Genomic DNA, 16,628 nt, shown 5'->3' with positions numbered 1-16,628 from the left:
ACACATTCGAGATGCTTCGGGAGAAGTGGCAACAGGACGAAGGACCTATTGAGGAGGGAGGCACTGATGTCTCCTAGGAGGGCGGCGATCACCCTCCGATACCGACTGATCCAACTAAGGGTCCTACATAGGTCCTATATGACGGGGGTCGTCCTTGCACGCATAGGGGCTAGGGAAGATCCACTCTGTATTAGGGGATGCCAGCATGAGGCCACTTTCTATCATACGGTATGGGAATGCCCTGCGATCAAATCGTTATGGGAGGGGACCACGACTAAGCTTCAAACCGCGCTGGGGAAAAGGCTGGCCCTCACACCTCAGCTGGGCCTACTTAACATATGGGAGGCTACGGACCTCACGGAGATCGAGCAGCAGATGGTAACGCTGGGCTTCACCTTGGTCAAACGGGAAATAGCACGCCACTGGGGGGCTGCAGATGCACCATCCCTAAGAGTATGGGTTCAGGAGTTAGACAGATGATAGCCGAAAAGGAAGTGTTCATTATTCGAGGATGCCCCAGGAAGTGGGAAAAGAAATGGAAAGCATGGAATAGGTACAGAGGGACCTTATGTACATCCCCAATGGTGGATTTGACACTACGACGAAAAGAACTCAGAGAAGTGTTAAAATTGTGAATGTAATTCATTGTACGTTATTTAGAAAAAGTGTTCTACGGTGCTGCTGGCACAAGTGTGACTCTGTCTGTGCAATTGATAAAATCAATAAAATGTTATAAATTTTTTTAAATTTTTTTTTTTAAAAGACTGATTTGCATATGGCTGGGTCTGGCCTGGGGATTCCGAAGTGATGATGGTTTCAAACCAGATATGTGACTTGGGGTGAGTGTCTGAAAATTTCAGTGCTCTGTTCATTATCTCCTTGTGTTTGCCCTGTTGATGTGCGGGCATTGTTTCTCTTCCTTGCGGTTGTCACAATCATCAAAGCCGCAGGGATGTGCCCCTTGATGTACTCGGATCCTGTGTAAAATACTTGTACTTCTCCACACAAGGGGTTATTGCTCTTGCTGTGGCTGGTTCTCTGAAAGCCTCTTTCCCTTTGTTCAGGATGCTGGGGAGCATGGGCAGATTGAGGTTTACTTTCTGGGAAGGCATCAGGGTAGGAAGCATGATTCTTACTTTTCATTCTCTAATTGTACCCCATACCTGTCTGCTGCCTGCTTGGTAAGGCTGTTGTACAAAGACAGGTTGTCCGGGGGCAAAGGCCTCAAGAAGCAGTTGTCCATGCCCTCCTACTCGGACTTGGCATCAAGGTTGTGCCTTTAGCCTAAAACTACGTTGCCACCTCTCCTTCCTCGAGTTTGTGGAGCTCCTCCTGTTCTTCCTCATATGGCTCTGGAGTCACGGGTAACTCCATGCCTGGTTGCTCATGCGCCACCTTTGCAGATCCCGATGGTCTTGCTGGGATGGGAAATTCCCTCAGTGATTTGTCAAACTCCATTTTCCTCTGGAGATGGGCCAGCGTTTCGGCAACGAGCCTCCGCTTTTACCGCTCGAGCACTTTTTGCTAGATGTCCAGTGTGATTGGCATCTTCCTTTTTGGAGTCGGCAGCTACCCTGCCCTTGTGTCTCTGTTCTTCTTCATTCCCTCTCAAGCACTTGTGTGCGTCGAGGGTTTCATCTCAGGTTTGCCTCCATGTGTGTCCTATAGTTGGGACTCGTGCGGCACCTTATATGTGTGCTGTGCTTCAGTTATTGTTTGTTTTGATGCTGAGGCTGCTTTCGAGAACTTAAATTCTGAGACTTTTTGCAACTTTGTTTCCCTCTTTTGACGTCGTTCGTGGCCTTCCTCTACACTTTCCTTCTTTCAATGTCAGCTGTGGTGTCTTCCACGTGCAACTCCCCTCCTTGCGCAGGTTCGCATTCTTTTTGTCTTCATTGGATAGGTCATGGTCTTTCAGGAATTTCTGCATCTTGTGGGTGCTAGCCATGGCGTGGTGTGGTGGTAGTCTTTGTTGACGTCGTACCGTGAGTGTCTTTGGCACAAATTCCGTGCAATCTTCACAATCTTCATCCTTATGGTCTTTCGGCAGGGACAGATTGCAGACCTCATGTGGATCCCTCTGCACAAACTTGTGCTGACATTTGGGGTAGAATTTAAAAGGCATGTTTTTGATGACCCTCTGCTGCCTCTCTACTCTTCATTCTCCAGCCACGTGGGTTTTCACCGGAGGCATCCTCTGTCAGAGTTGAGAAGGCCCCCCCTTCCCTGTTTGAGCGTTCTTCCTGTGGCTTTTCGGTGTTCTTCAGTGCTTTTCTGTTTTTTTCCCCCCGTTATTACTAGGAATTCTTTGGAGCTCCCCTGTTGTGCTTCCAGACTCAATGGCGGAAAATATAATCTGAAGGTGGCTACCATACACAGGAACTTTCAGGGCACCTTCCGACGTTACACAGGGGATGGATTACCACCAAATGGTGGTCGACGACACCCACAATTGAAAAAAAAGTGAGAGAAGGGGAGAGAAAAAAATGAAAAAAAGAGTAGGACAAACATGCTTCTGATCCAATCACTAGATGGCGGAATAGATGCACAGCATGCAAATCCAGGAACGGTTTCATGATGCAAACTTCTAGGGACTAAGTAAGATCCTTCTTCATCTAGCAACATTCCTGACCTCTATCCTTCCACCACTCACCCCTCTATGTTGGCCTTAGGAGTGTGCCCACACCAATATTCAGCTTTTTCGGAAATTTGCAGAAATTGGATTTCATTTGCTCTTTTCTTTCAGACAACAACATAAGACAGCATCACCAGTATAGTGTGGTATAAGACTTAGCAATACACGTTTGAATTACAGGACCTTTTTAAGGACTAAGTATTGCGGACTAAAGTGTAATGAGCTGGTGCCAGCCTGTTCCTAGTGTGTCGACATCATTGCCTGCATTTCAACCTATCTTCTACTGTGTATGTAAAATGGATCCTTTAGTTCTGGGATTTGCAATGCTGGGGCAATTTTCTGATCTCAAATGTAAGCTTATGACCTTGCCCATGCCAATTGTTTATAAGAGGTTGCATCAGTTTAAAGGACTAGAAGTGGGAGTGTGCAAAATGGAAAACCCAACTGTAGTTTCACCCTACTCTCCCAATGAAGGACAGATAGGGTCACAAAACTCTAAGAATAAGGTCATCTGGAGTGAACAAAAGAGAGAACAAGAGACTAAACCAACGCTTGATATGGAATAAGGAGCAAACTGGAGGTGGTAAGAATGTGACTATCAACCTGATGCTTCTGCAGTTCCTGCACATATCTGGTCATCTCTTCCTCGGTCATTTCCTCGTCTGGCTCACCATCCTTATGATTCTTCCCTGAAAATCACAGGCAGAGGTTAGAAGCAAAGCATTACCAGCCGCACATCAGCATTCCTAGCAGCAACACTCTGTAAATCATAGCCAGTCATTCAAACCAGCATTCCCAGCAACGCGTCAACATTCCTAGCAGGAATACTCTGATTCCTACCTAATCGTTCAAAGCAAAGCATTCCCAGACACACACCAACATTCCTATTAGAAATGAGAATCATAACCAGTTGTTCAGAACAGAGAATTCTCAGACCCACATCAACATTTCAAGTCGCTATCTCAGCGATTCATAACTAATTGTCCAAATAAGAGCACTCCTGGACATAGATCAACGTTCCTAGCCGGGATGCTCTGTAATCCATAGCGAACTGTTCAAGAAGAGCATTCCCAAACGCATCAACATTCCTAGCCAGATTGCTTCTGTGGACCACAAGTGGGGGCTGGAAGCCTAACATTCTCAAGCATTTATGAACATTCCAAACTGGAATCCTTCTGGGACCCAGAGCCAGTAGTTGGAAACACAAATTCCCCAGATGCACATCAACATTGTTATCCCTGTTTTTTTCTAAATCATGGCCTATGAATCAAATCAGAACACTCACATCAACATTCCAAGTCAGAATCCTTCCATGAGCCACATGCAATGATTTGAAGCAACCCCTTCGAATCATCACAATTCATAATCTAATTAACAAATGCATCATCTGACGCTCTTGTTAAAATATGTAGGTGCTCCTGTCCTATTCATCATTACTGGTTCTAAACGATTATGGCTAGAAGCTGCTGTCCCGCTGATCATCACAAGTTCTAAACTAATATGGCTAGATGCTGCTGTCCTGCTGGTCATCACGAGTTCTGAACTAATATGGCTAGATGCTCCTGTTCCGCTCATCATCACAGGTTTTAAACTAATATGGCTAGATGCTGCTGTCCCGCTCATCATCACAGGTTCTAAACTAATATGGCTAGATGCTCCTGTCCCGCTCATCATCACAGGTTCTAAACAAATATGGCTAGATGCTCCTGTCCCGCTCATCATCACAGGTTCTAAACTAATATGGCTAGATGCTGCTGTCCCGCTCATCATCACAGGTTCTAAACTAATATGAATAGATGCTCCTGTCCCGCTCATCATCACAGGTTGTGGAAATATGGATTTTTCTGGTCAGTTATGTCCCCTATCTTGGACCCCAACGGTTCTATGTGCATATTACAAGTACATGTATGTTTCCTCCAGTTCCAGTTATGAAGACGCAAACACATGTGCGTCCACCATCAACATGTCCTCTGTCAGATCTGCCATGAATAGGCCGGATATTCCATTCCTAAGTACGAAAGGCCACCGGCTTTATATGGTTCACTTATGCCATTTTACAGTCCAGGCAAGTAGGCCCTGATTCTGTCGTCAAACTCTCCTTGCCTTCTGCCTCTGAAAACTCCAGTCTGAGCCTGCATCTGTGACCATGAACTTTGTCTCATTCTCTGCGCGGCTCACGAAGCCTGACATCAGCCTATTCTCTGCCAAGAACTGTATTTCACCTTCGAGTTATCTGCTTCACCCCTTAGCCGATGCATTCCTGTCTAGTAGTTTAAATAAACATTCTTCCAGCTACCGAGCAATGGCTCGGCTTCTCTGTCTTTATACAAGTAATTCATAGCCCTGTTACTATGGAAGATTCCTGCCCCCGCATTTAGTGTAGACACTTAGACGCTTGTACACGCACACACAGTCAGTATAGAATAGATTCTGTCCGAGAGTCCTTCTTTTGTGGATAACATAGTTCTTTAAACATAGGATGTTAGATATGATTTGGGATTAGGTTGACTTGACCCCCCAGACTTTTCGTCTCCACATGTAGAGCTAAACGTCAAGTCCCCTTCACCCCTAGTTGCACGTCAATCACACGTCATGCTGCTGCGCGCGCATCTATGCCAAGTATTATCTTATAGATCCACCTATATATGACATCATAACCAATTATGTTCCTTTTTACTCCTTATTACACCCATTTTCGGTTACGCATATGAATCGTCATTTTCCTTATCAATTGTTACGCCTACTGCATTCGCTTCATTGTAATGTATGTACTATAAAAGTCATTTCTTGTCAATAAAGTATGTACTTCACTTCCTGAACCTCCGTGGTGATGGAACTTGGAGTAACCGATTATAATCGATCATTGGAATAAAGCCCATTCCGAACCTCTAATACCACGGATTCTGCCTCTCATTTTACTGAGCTATTTTATTATGTTTCCGTATCAAATTAAGTCCCGGTAATGAATTTTATTTACCACATGAATGGCGCCCGAACAGGGACACTTTCTCATCTCACGCGCCGGCGGTGAGTTGCAGGCCCGGTCTCCTGCCACAGCTGGACGGACAATAACGCGTACCAGCAGGATTTCCTGTATCTCCCTCCGGTCAAGCGGGGGCGACTGAGGCTGCGATCAACACCCAGACGAGGCGGTGAGAAGTGCGAAGTATCCCGACCAGAGCCTAGCTGAGAGAGCAAGATCCGAGGTATACAGAGGCCCACCAGTTCGAAGTCAAGTCCAGTTTCCAACGAGTCGAGTCGAGTCCAGTCCGGTCCAAGTTCAGTCTCCGAGGCCTTCCGTTTCCGAAGCTACCCGGTGAGTACCATTACTGGGGAGGCATTTCTGACGTGCACATAGGTTGTGCCGGTCAAGACGGGTTTGGGTACACAAATCCGGTCTGCACTGTTTTAGCAGTGTATATGTACTGTTTAGCAGTATATCAAGTATTCCGAAGTATCTAGTTAATGTCAAAGAATTATGCTTGGTGATTAGTTATGCAGACGATCATCATTGTTGGTTATTTTAAAGGTTAAAAAATGTTTAATGTTTAATGTTTAATGTGTTAAACGTCCTGCATATTGTGGTATGAATGGTTGTTCATTATTGTGCTTTTGTACCAAGTGTGTTCAAGATTAAGTATCAGATCAGTTCTCAATATGCCACTCTTTTCGAAACTAAGACAGATCACTACAAGAAAAGGGGTACTCGAAGAAGCCGTTCCTATTCCTCCTAGGGACACTCCAGGGTACTTCATGTATCATAAACATGGCTTAGACGCTATATTATTTCTTGATTTATGGGTAGACTACACCAAGGAATTACCGGAAAGTCAGAGGTGGCCCACAGCGGGAACCTGGGATGCAGAGTGCATCATGAAAGTAGAAGAAGAGTTATGGAAAAGGAAAGTCAGACAGTCACAGAAAGATGCCGTTGAGTTATGGCGTAAAGAATCTCATAGACGTACAGAAAAAGCACGTAGACAGGAGGAGAAGAGTAAAGAGAATTCCAATAAAGTTCGAGAAAATCTATTAATTGAGGAAGGTATCCGAGTGAAATCAGAACAAGTAGACAGACAAAGAAATGCCCTTATGAATGGTATGTATCCCCTTCTGGCCGAAGGATTACCTAAAGCTACTCCCGAAACACCGAAAGACTTGCCGCCCCCATTATTTCCAATAAAGGTACATCCTAAGGGGCATCCTAGAACCGCAGAAGATGTTTTTCTTTCCTCATATATAGATGACGCAGCTCCCGAGTATGCTAATTCCGCCCCACATAGACCGCCTATCAGGGAGGTTCAACGCCAAGACCCAGTACCCGTATCCCTACAGCAACAGATCGTGTCACAAGTTCCGGCAAGCACATCTGTTTCTACATCTGTTCCTACAGCTGCTTCTATAGCTGTGTCCACACCTATAGTTGCTGTGTCACGTTCAACGAATCCTTTCACACCCGACACCCCAGATGGGGCTACGGGAGGTGCTAGTAACATTTTTTCTACGCCACCCAGAATAAATAAACTTACTTTTCAAGAGTCAGCACATTCACGTACCCCCAAACTCATAAATGCCCGTACACTTAAGGAACTTCTTATAGATTGCAGATATGACCCTGTGCCCGGCAAAGAGGACGAAATGACCCTGGCATCATTGCGTATCAGACGAGCCGCAGTGTACTTAGGGAAGTTACCAGGAATGACTGCGCATCTAGATAAAATATACCATTTTGTCCAAACAGGGCGAGATCCAGAATGTATTAACAGAGCTATGGAATACCAGAAAGTGGAGATACAGGGGGAACTGTTACGTTTCCTCATAAATTGTGTGATTAGAAATGAAGACCGACCGGGGGTAGACCCGGAAGCAATGCAAATTCTTACCAGATGGAGCCAGAATATATCAGAAGGTAGACATGATAAACAAAATTGTATAATAGCCATGTGCCGAAAGATCCGTAAAGAAATAGAACGCCTACACGAAGAAAGATTAGCGGTAGACGAGTTCGAACAAAACGAGGAGGAAGGGTCAGGACTGCCCGCAGGACAGTCAGACACCATAGCCTATGTAGGTAGAGGAAGATCTTGTAATAGTAATAAATGTCCTATTAACCCGATACGTCCGATATGTCCAGATAATAACAGGAATTTCCGAATACCTATAATTAACATCAGGTCTAACGAGCATTCGTTCCAAGCCGCCGACAAACTACTCCGAGAACGAAGGGGTTATCATTTCCTCGATTCTATGGATGAACAAGATTTAGCTAGGGCAGCTGTCCATTGGGTGGACAGTCCCGGAAAATATAGGGATGATACAGTAGCACGCGCATTTTTGAATCTCACCCCAGATGAACAGCGGTTAGCTGGGATTTATATGATTCAACAACTCATTATACTATATCAGAGTCAGCATTCGGACCCTGGTCCCTTACCTGACATATTGACTGAATTGCTTATGAATAGATGGAGAGGTTCAGGTACTAAATTAATTAAAGAAATTCTAGAATCAAGAAAGCAGTATATTCTTTTTGTATGTTCAGAACATGTTTCATTACCCATTAAGGAAAGAACCACGTATTACATGGACAGACAGAATCCTTTACGAGAAGTACACCCAATAAAAGGCGAGGACAATGAGTTTAAACGCGTATTTGTATATACGCCCATATCGAAAATAGAATTGTTAGAAATGAAGAAAGTGGTACCAAGCCATGACAAGGATCCAGCGGGTTTTCACCGAGAAATTAAAGACATGTTACTCATGGGAGAGTATACCTATCCCGACATTATGACAATATTAAAGGTATTGATGCCTGCTGGCATTTATGAGAAACTCAGGGAAAAAGAGTGGGAGGTAGGAGACCAAAAGATAGAATGGTCAGTATTAGAAGCAGAAGAAAAGGCCCGAACTGCAGGAGCAGGACTCGGGGATAAAACTAAAGCACTACCAGGTTTATTAGTACAGGTACTGCCACGTTTATTAACTACGAAAAAGGAAGATTGGGGTACAATTTCAGCCTGTAAGCAGAAGCAAGATGAAGACACTAGTGACTACTATGCCCGATTTGAAAAATGTTTTGGTATAAATAGTGGCATAAAAGCAAGTAGCGAATCATATCCGCATCTGTTTGTAACAAAATTAGTAGAAAATGCCCTGCCCCAAGTAAAGAATAGAGTATTAAAATTCGAGAGTACCTGGCAAGGTAACACTCCATCACAAATGTTACAAATGTTACAGTACCATCACAATAGAATTAGAGAGGAACAAGAACATGAACACAGACGCATGAAAGACACAAAAATGAAAATGCTAGTTTCTCAGACAGTTCCAGCTGAAGGACATAAAAAGGGTAGGACACATTCCGGTGATTCAGCAGGACCTGTAAAAGGGACATGCAATTATTGTAAAAAGCCAGGTCATTACGTACATGATTGTCCAGTTTTGAAACATAATATCGCCATAGGTAAAACACAAGAAAGACCACGGCCACCTAGACAGGACCAGAATGAACAAGGAGCTCCGCAGCATGCACAGTCCATGCCAGCTTCACAACAGTCTATACAGTTTGTGCCAGCTGCACCAGCGCTGCCTGTTGCTGCCACACAAACCACGACACGACAACTGTACCAGACCGCACAGTACGACTATCCTGATTATCAACGATACGCATGAACAAGCCTAGAGAGGGAAGTTGACTTACCCCTTATCGAGATCCCTGTAGATCAAGAAGGACCTTATGTACATAGTGAATTATTAGGCCAAGACAGAAAATTTTTACTCGATACAGGGGCAAGTCGAACAACCATAAAACGTAGTGAAGTTCCAGGGGCACCCCTCTCAGGCTCACAGAATATTTCCCTTGGTTTTTCAGGAAAACCTATTGTTAATGAAGTGTCACAGCCTCTCCCACTTACGATAGGACCTTTGACCCGAACTACAGATTTATTGCTTACTAAATCATGTCCAGAAAATCTGTTAGGAATAAAAACACTGAAAGCTCTAGGAGCTATAATATGTTGTTCTCCGGAAGGAGTAAGGTTGTTTTTACGTGATTTTAAAGGTCATTATGTGTCTAGAGACATGGATCCCCGACTGCAGACTTTACCTACACATCTATGGGCACAAGGCCCTACTGATGTTGGATGCATGAATATTACACCATATCGAGTCACATTAAAGGCAGGAGTGGTACTACCACGAATGCGACAATACAAGTTACCACCAGATGCTGTAGTGGCTTTACTACAAATCATTGACGAGCTCATTACCCAAGGAGTAGTTGTAGAAACAGACTCCAATGTATGTAATTCACCGATAATTCCGATTCTTAAACGAACAGATCCAAAGGCCCCGCCAGTATATCGATTGGTTATTGATCTGCGCGAATTAAACAAATGCATTGTGCCACAATTTCCTGTGGTCCCAGACATCTCGTCATTACTGACAGCTATTGATTCCGAAGCGACATTCTTTACTGTAATCGATCTCAAGAATGCCTTTTTCAGCGTCCCAATAGATCCGGAAAGCCAATATTTGTTCGGATTTAGTTTAAATGGACGTAGCTTTAAATTCTCACGCGCACCTCAAGGATTTACAGAAAGCCCCAGCATCTATAGCCAAGCACTGAAACGAGAACTCGACAGTATCCACATGCCAGTTAACACTGCTCTGCTTCAATACGTCGATGATCTGTTGATCACCGCGAGAAGTGAACCGGAATGTGAAAAAGCATCACTGACAGTTTTACAATTTCTAGCCGAAAAGGGGCACAAGGTGTCCCCTTCTAAGCTGCAATTCTGTGTCCAGCGAGTTATTTATCTTGGACACTCGCTGTCCAAGGAGGGAAGGCAGCTTACACCCGACCGCATTCAGTTAATAGCTAACATGCCAATACCCAAGACACAAAAGGAGGTGCGGGCTTTCATAGGCCTCACGTCATATTGCAGGCAGTGGATCCCTCAGTACGCATTTCTAGCAAAACCACTCATTCAGTTGACAACACAGGAGGCAGCCACATCGACTGTTCTCCCTTGGACCCAGGAACATACACAAGCTTTTGAAAGCCTAAAGAAAGCTTTATGTCAAGCACCTGTTTTAGCAACGCCATGTTACAGAAAACAGTTTACACTCTTTGTTACAGAACGCGAAGGTACTGCCTTGTCAGTACTCACACAGGAACAAGCAGGAGCACACAAACCATGTGCTTATTTTTCTAGTACATTAGATCCCGTAGCTCAGGCTTTGCCTGCATGCCTAAAATCAGTGGCAGCGACAGCTTTAGCAATCAGACAAAGCGATGCCATAGTGTTAGGACATCCATTGACAGTTCAAGTACCACATGCAGTAGAGGTTCTTGTAAATAGAACGCAAACACAACACTTGACTATAGCGCGACTTACAGGGTACGAACTTACATTGTTTCAGCCACATATAGAAATCAGACGCTGTAACACATTGAATCCTGCCACACTTTTGCCAGTAACCGGAACAGACCCACTAGCCCATGACTGTATTGAAGTTATTACAATAACGACGAAACCTAGACAAGACTTAACCGATGTCCCATTGTCAGACCCAGACCTGACATTGTATGTAGATGGTTCATGTATGAGAACAAATACAGGAGAGTTGGTGGCTGCTTACGCAGTCACAACAGATACTGAAGTCATTGAAACTAATCGTATAAATACTTTGTCAGCTCAAGCCGCAGAGCTTATTGCTCTGACACAAGCCTGTATTCAAGCCACAAATAAAAAAGTCAACATATACACTGATTCACGTTATGCATTCGGAGTTGTACATGACTTCGGCGTGCTATGGCGAGAGAGAGGTTATTTAACTTCCCACGGTGCCCACATTCAGCACGGACCCCTCATTCATGCCTTATTAGATGCAATACATCTACCTACTGCAATATCAATTATGAAATGTAAGGCTCATACGAAGGTTACTGATATCATTTCTCAAGGCAATGATCTAGCCGACAGAACAGCTAAACAGACTGCTCAAACCCAAACATCCGACATGACAAAGACAATAGTCCCGACGCCAACACATTGTATGACAGTTAAAGATCCTACCCTTGACGTAATTGACATACAGACACATGCTACACCAGACGAAATAAAGAAATGGACTGAATTAGGAGGGATCCAAACGGACCAAGGATGGATGATGAAGGAAAAGTCTGTGTGGTTCCTTCCTGATTCAATGGTCCAAGTTATAGTTAACACTATACATAGTCCAGCACATCTAGGAGAAAAAGCTATGCTAGATAGCATTCAACACATTTGGTTCAATAAACATTTACGAGCAGCAGCCAAACAAAAGGTCCGTACCTGTATGATCTGTTGCCAGTTCAACCCAGGAAAAAGTGTTCCCGTAGAACAAGGTGGATTTCATCCTCCTAATCACCCTTTTGAAGTACTCCAGATGGATTATATCCAGATGGAACGATGTCGAGGATTCAAATATGTTCTCGTAGTTGTCTGCGCTCTGTCTCGCTGGACGGAGGCATACCCGGTTTCAGATTACACTGCCCCGACTACTGCCAAACAGTTAGTTCGAGAATTCTTCCCACGATACGGTTTACCACGTGTTGTTCACTCAGATAACGGCCAGCCGTTCTCATCCGAATTAATGAAACATGTTTCACTTCTGTTAGGTTATCAGTGGAAATTTCACTGTGTCCGACACCCCGAAGCAGCAGGTCTCGTAGAAAGACATAATCAGATACTGAAAATCAGATTGTCCAAAATATGCAGAGAGAAAGGTGTCGACTGGGTAGTAGCGTTACCAGTTGCACTCTTCTACATGAGAATGGTAGCACACTCTCGAACAGGGCTATCCCCGTATGAGGTGATCTTCGGCAGACCACCAAATATGTGGGGGACGCCTATACCACGCAAAATAACTGATATTGACTGTAATATGCTGACAGATTACTTGGCTTCCTTGATGTCTGCACTACAATCTTGTCGTTCACAGGTAGCTGCAGCCTTTCCCGACAACACTGAGGTGAAACCCCATGACGTAGTTCCGGGGGACCTTGTGCTTGTGAGAAATTTCGACCGAAAGACTCAGTTGGAGCCCAGGTGGAAGACACCCCAGCTGGTCCTGCTGACCACAAGGACAGCCGTGAAGATCGAGGGCAGGAAAGGATGGGTGCATTCAAGTCATATCAAGAAATTTCATGGACTTCCTTCAGATGTAAATAGCCCACCTCGTGTGTCTTCACCAATTGACTCAAAACTACCTCTGGCTGAGGCCGACAGTAAAGAACTATATAAACTAAAATTAAGGCCTAGAACGTCGGACGATTTGATTGTTTAAGTCCTCTCCTAGGTGAAGCGGTTGAATCTGTCTCCGACATGTATCGCCTAGACCTGAATCATGGACAGTCGCGAAAAATGATGAAACGACAGGCGTATTGTAAATCACTGCGTAGCCATTGCATAGTGACATTATTAATCTTGTTTTTCTTAAGTCTTTTAATAATTACTGCAAGTATATTGTTGCACATATATTACCCTATTGCCAGAAACGTTTACAATGTTACTGCTGAACATTCTTTTAGTGACTTACCCCCACATGAATTGTCTTATAGACTTGCGCTGCGCAATAACACTTTCATTAGTATGTTACATCATTCCCATCAGACTAGTAATGCAACTAATTGTTGGGTGTGTGGCCGGCTCCCTCCCTATCAGAATTATGAAGGAGTCCTGCCTTTCTTTCCACATCCGTTTACACATAATGGCTCCTGTGGAGCATGGTTTAGTTTAATAAATTCCATAGACTCAGACACAGCAGTTTATCAAGACCATTGGGTATGGGGAAATCTGAACCTGGTTTTATTCAAAGTCTGTTACCCTGACAAGGAGGGTCGCCCCAAAGGAACAGGAACTGATCTAGAAAATGAAGTATATGGATTAGGTAACTTTACTCCTAATCTCATGGTTCTAAATGTCGAATCCGAAGTTGAACTAGTTTTACCAACCATGTCAGTATTCCCAGCGAAAGGTGAATTGTGTGTAAGAAAAGTTGGTTCCATACATATGGGCCATAGTAAATGCACTACTACAGTAGAATTCAGTGATCAAGGCAAATCTTCGTTTAGAGCTTATCGCCACTCCTACTTTATATGTGGTCAGACTGCATATATGCGTCTACCTCTAGATTGGGATGGTACCTGCTACATTGCATTCCTTTTGCCACCTGTTTTCCTAGCTCCTCCTGATTATTATAGAAATATTCATTTAGTACACAACAGAGAGCGAAGAGATCTCCCGATAGTCGATTACACTGAAACAGCATGGGAAAAATACACAGATTTCAATAAAGGCATCTTTCCCTATATAGGTACTGTTACTAATAGTAAGCTGATACGTAGATTAACTAGAACCCTTGAAGCGGTAGTGAATGAAACTATTTCCGCCTTAGGCAATTTAACAGAAGAGCAGTCTGCTATGCGGATTGTTGTGCTTCAAAATCGTCTTGTCCTTGACGTCATCCTGGCTGATAGGGGCGGAGCTTGTAGGGTCATCGGATCAAGCTGCTGCGTATTCATACCAGAAAATTCGCCATCTGTATATAAAGCTATAACTCGCCTTCATAAGATTGTAAGCCAGATACACCAGAACCCAGGCACTTGGACTTGGTCCGGTTGGTTTTGGAGTGTGATATCAGCCTGGGGATGGAGAGTTCTATCCTTCCTAGGTATTGGCCTTCTCATACTATTCAGTTGCTGCTTATGCCTACAATGTGGACCAGCGATTTGTGGTCTGTGTGCCACATCGTGCATTCCACATCAAGATTTTCATTCAAGATCCCGGAAGAAGAAAGAAGAACAAATGATGTTATATGAACAGATCAATGGATTAATGAGGATTGATATCTCTTGACGGGCAAGTAGGGGACAAGGAGGGAATGTGGAAATATGGATTTTTCTGGTCAGTTATGTCCCCTATCTTGGACCCCAACGGTTCTATGTGCATATTACAAGTACATGTATGTTTCCTCCAGTTCCAGTTATGAAGACGCAAACACATGTGCGTCCACCATCAACATGTCCTCTGTCAGATCCGCCATGAATAGGCCGGATATTCCATTCCTAAGTACGAAAGGCCACCGGCTTTATATGGTTCACTTATGCCATTTTACAGTCCAGGCAAGTAGGCCCTGATTCTGTCGTCAAACTCTCCTTGCCTTCTGCCTCTGAAAACTCCAGTCTGAGCCTGCATCTGTGACCATGAACTTTGTCTCATTCTCTGCGCGGCTCACGAAGCCTGACATCAGCCTATTCTCTGCCAAGAACTGTATTTCACCTTCGAGTTATCTGCTTCACCCCTTAGCCGATGCATTCCTGTCTAGTAGTTTAAATAAACATTCTTCCAGCTACCGAGCAATGGCTCGGCTTCTCTGTCTTTATACAAGTAATTCATAGCCCTGTTACTATGGAAGATTCCTGCCCCCGCATTTAGTGTAGACACTTAGACGCTTGTACACGCACACACAGTCAGTATAGAATAGATTCTGTCCGAGAGTCCTTCTTTTGTGGATAACATAGTTCTTTAAACATAGGATGTTAGATATGATTTGGGATTAGGTTGACTTGACCCCCCAGACTTTTCGTCTCCACATGTAGAGCTAAACGTCAAGTCCCCTTCACCCCTAGTTGCACGTCAATCACACGTCATGCTGCTGCGCGCGCATCTATGCCAAGTATTATCTTATAGATCCACCTATATATGACATCATAACCAATTATGTTCCTTTTTACTCCTTATTACACCCATTTTCGGTTACGCATATGAATCGTCATTTTCCTTATCAATTGTTACGCCTACTGCATTCGCTTCATTGTAATGTATGTACTATAAAAGTCATTTCTTGTCAATAAAGTATGTACTTCACTTCCTGAACCTCCGTGGTGATGGAACTTGGAGCAACCGATTATAATCGATCATTGGAATAAAGCCCATTCCGAACCTCTAATACCACGGATTCTGCCTCTCATTTTACTGAGCTATTTTATTATGTTTCCGTATCAAATTAAGTCCCGGTAATAAATTTTATTTACCACAGGTTCTAAACTAGTATAGCTAGATGCGGCTGTCCTACTCATCATCACAGGTTCTAAACTAATATGGCTAGATGCTCCTGTCCCGCTCATCATCACAGGTCCTAATCTAATATGGCTAGATGCTGCTGCCGTACTCAGCAGCACAGGTTCTAAACTAATATGGCTAGATGCTGCTATCCCGCTCATCACAGGTTCTAAACTAATATGGCTAGATGCTGCTGTCCTACTCATCATCACAGGTTCTAAACTAATATGGCTAGATGCTCCTGTCCCGCTCATCATCACATGTCCTAAACTAATATGGCTAGATACTGCTGCCCTACTTAGCATCACAGGTTCTAAACTGATATGGCTAGATGCTGCTGTCCCGCTCATCATCACAGGTTCTAAACTAATATGGCTAGATGCTGCTGTCCCGCTCATCATCAAAGGTTCTAAACTAATATGGCTAGATGCTGCTTCCCTACTCAGCATCACAGGTTCTAAACTAATATGGCTAGGTGCTCCTGTCCCGCTCATCTTCACAGGTTCTAAACTAATATGGCCAGATGCTCCTGTCCCGCTCATCATCACAGGTTCTAAATTAAAATGGCTAGATGCTGCTGACGTGCTAATCATCACAGGTTCTAAACTAATATGGCTAGATGCTGCTGTCCCGCTCATCATCACAGGTTCTAAACTAATATGGCTAGATGCTGCGGTCCTGCTCATCATCACAGGTTCTTAACTAATATGGCTAGATGCTGCTGTCCCGCTCATCATCACAAGTTCTAAACTAATATGGCTAGATGCTGCTGCCCTACTAATCATCACAGGTTCTAAACTAATATGGCTAGATGCTGCTGCCCTACTAATCATCACAGGTTCTAAACTAATATGGCTAGATGCTCCTGTCCCGCTCATCATCAC

At 44.0% G+C, this 16,628-nt stretch overlaps 1 protein-coding gene across 1 annotated transcript in view; it reads right to left on the bottom strand.

Moving 5' to 3' along the window:
- Positions 1–16,628, bottom strand: part of FSTL1 (follistatin like 1) — a 141,971-nt gene that overhangs the window by 8,620 nt on the left and 116,723 nt on the right. Inside the window, exon 10 of the mRNA XM_085621046.1 lies at positions 3,239–3,324. Coding sequence (XP_085477172.1) covers positions 3,239–3,324 — 86 coding nt within the window. The remainder of the gene's footprint in view (positions 1–3,238; positions 3,325–16,628) is intronic.

This window comes from Triturus cristatus, chromosome 8 (genome assembly GCF_964204655.1).
Source record: "Triturus cristatus chromosome 8, aTriCri1.1, whole genome shotgun sequence".
Lineage (NCBI taxonomy): Eukaryota > Metazoa > Chordata > Amphibia > Caudata > Salamandridae > Triturus > Triturus cristatus.
Note: the sequence above shows the minus strand (reverse complement) of the source record. Positions and strands in the feature narration are given on the sequence as shown.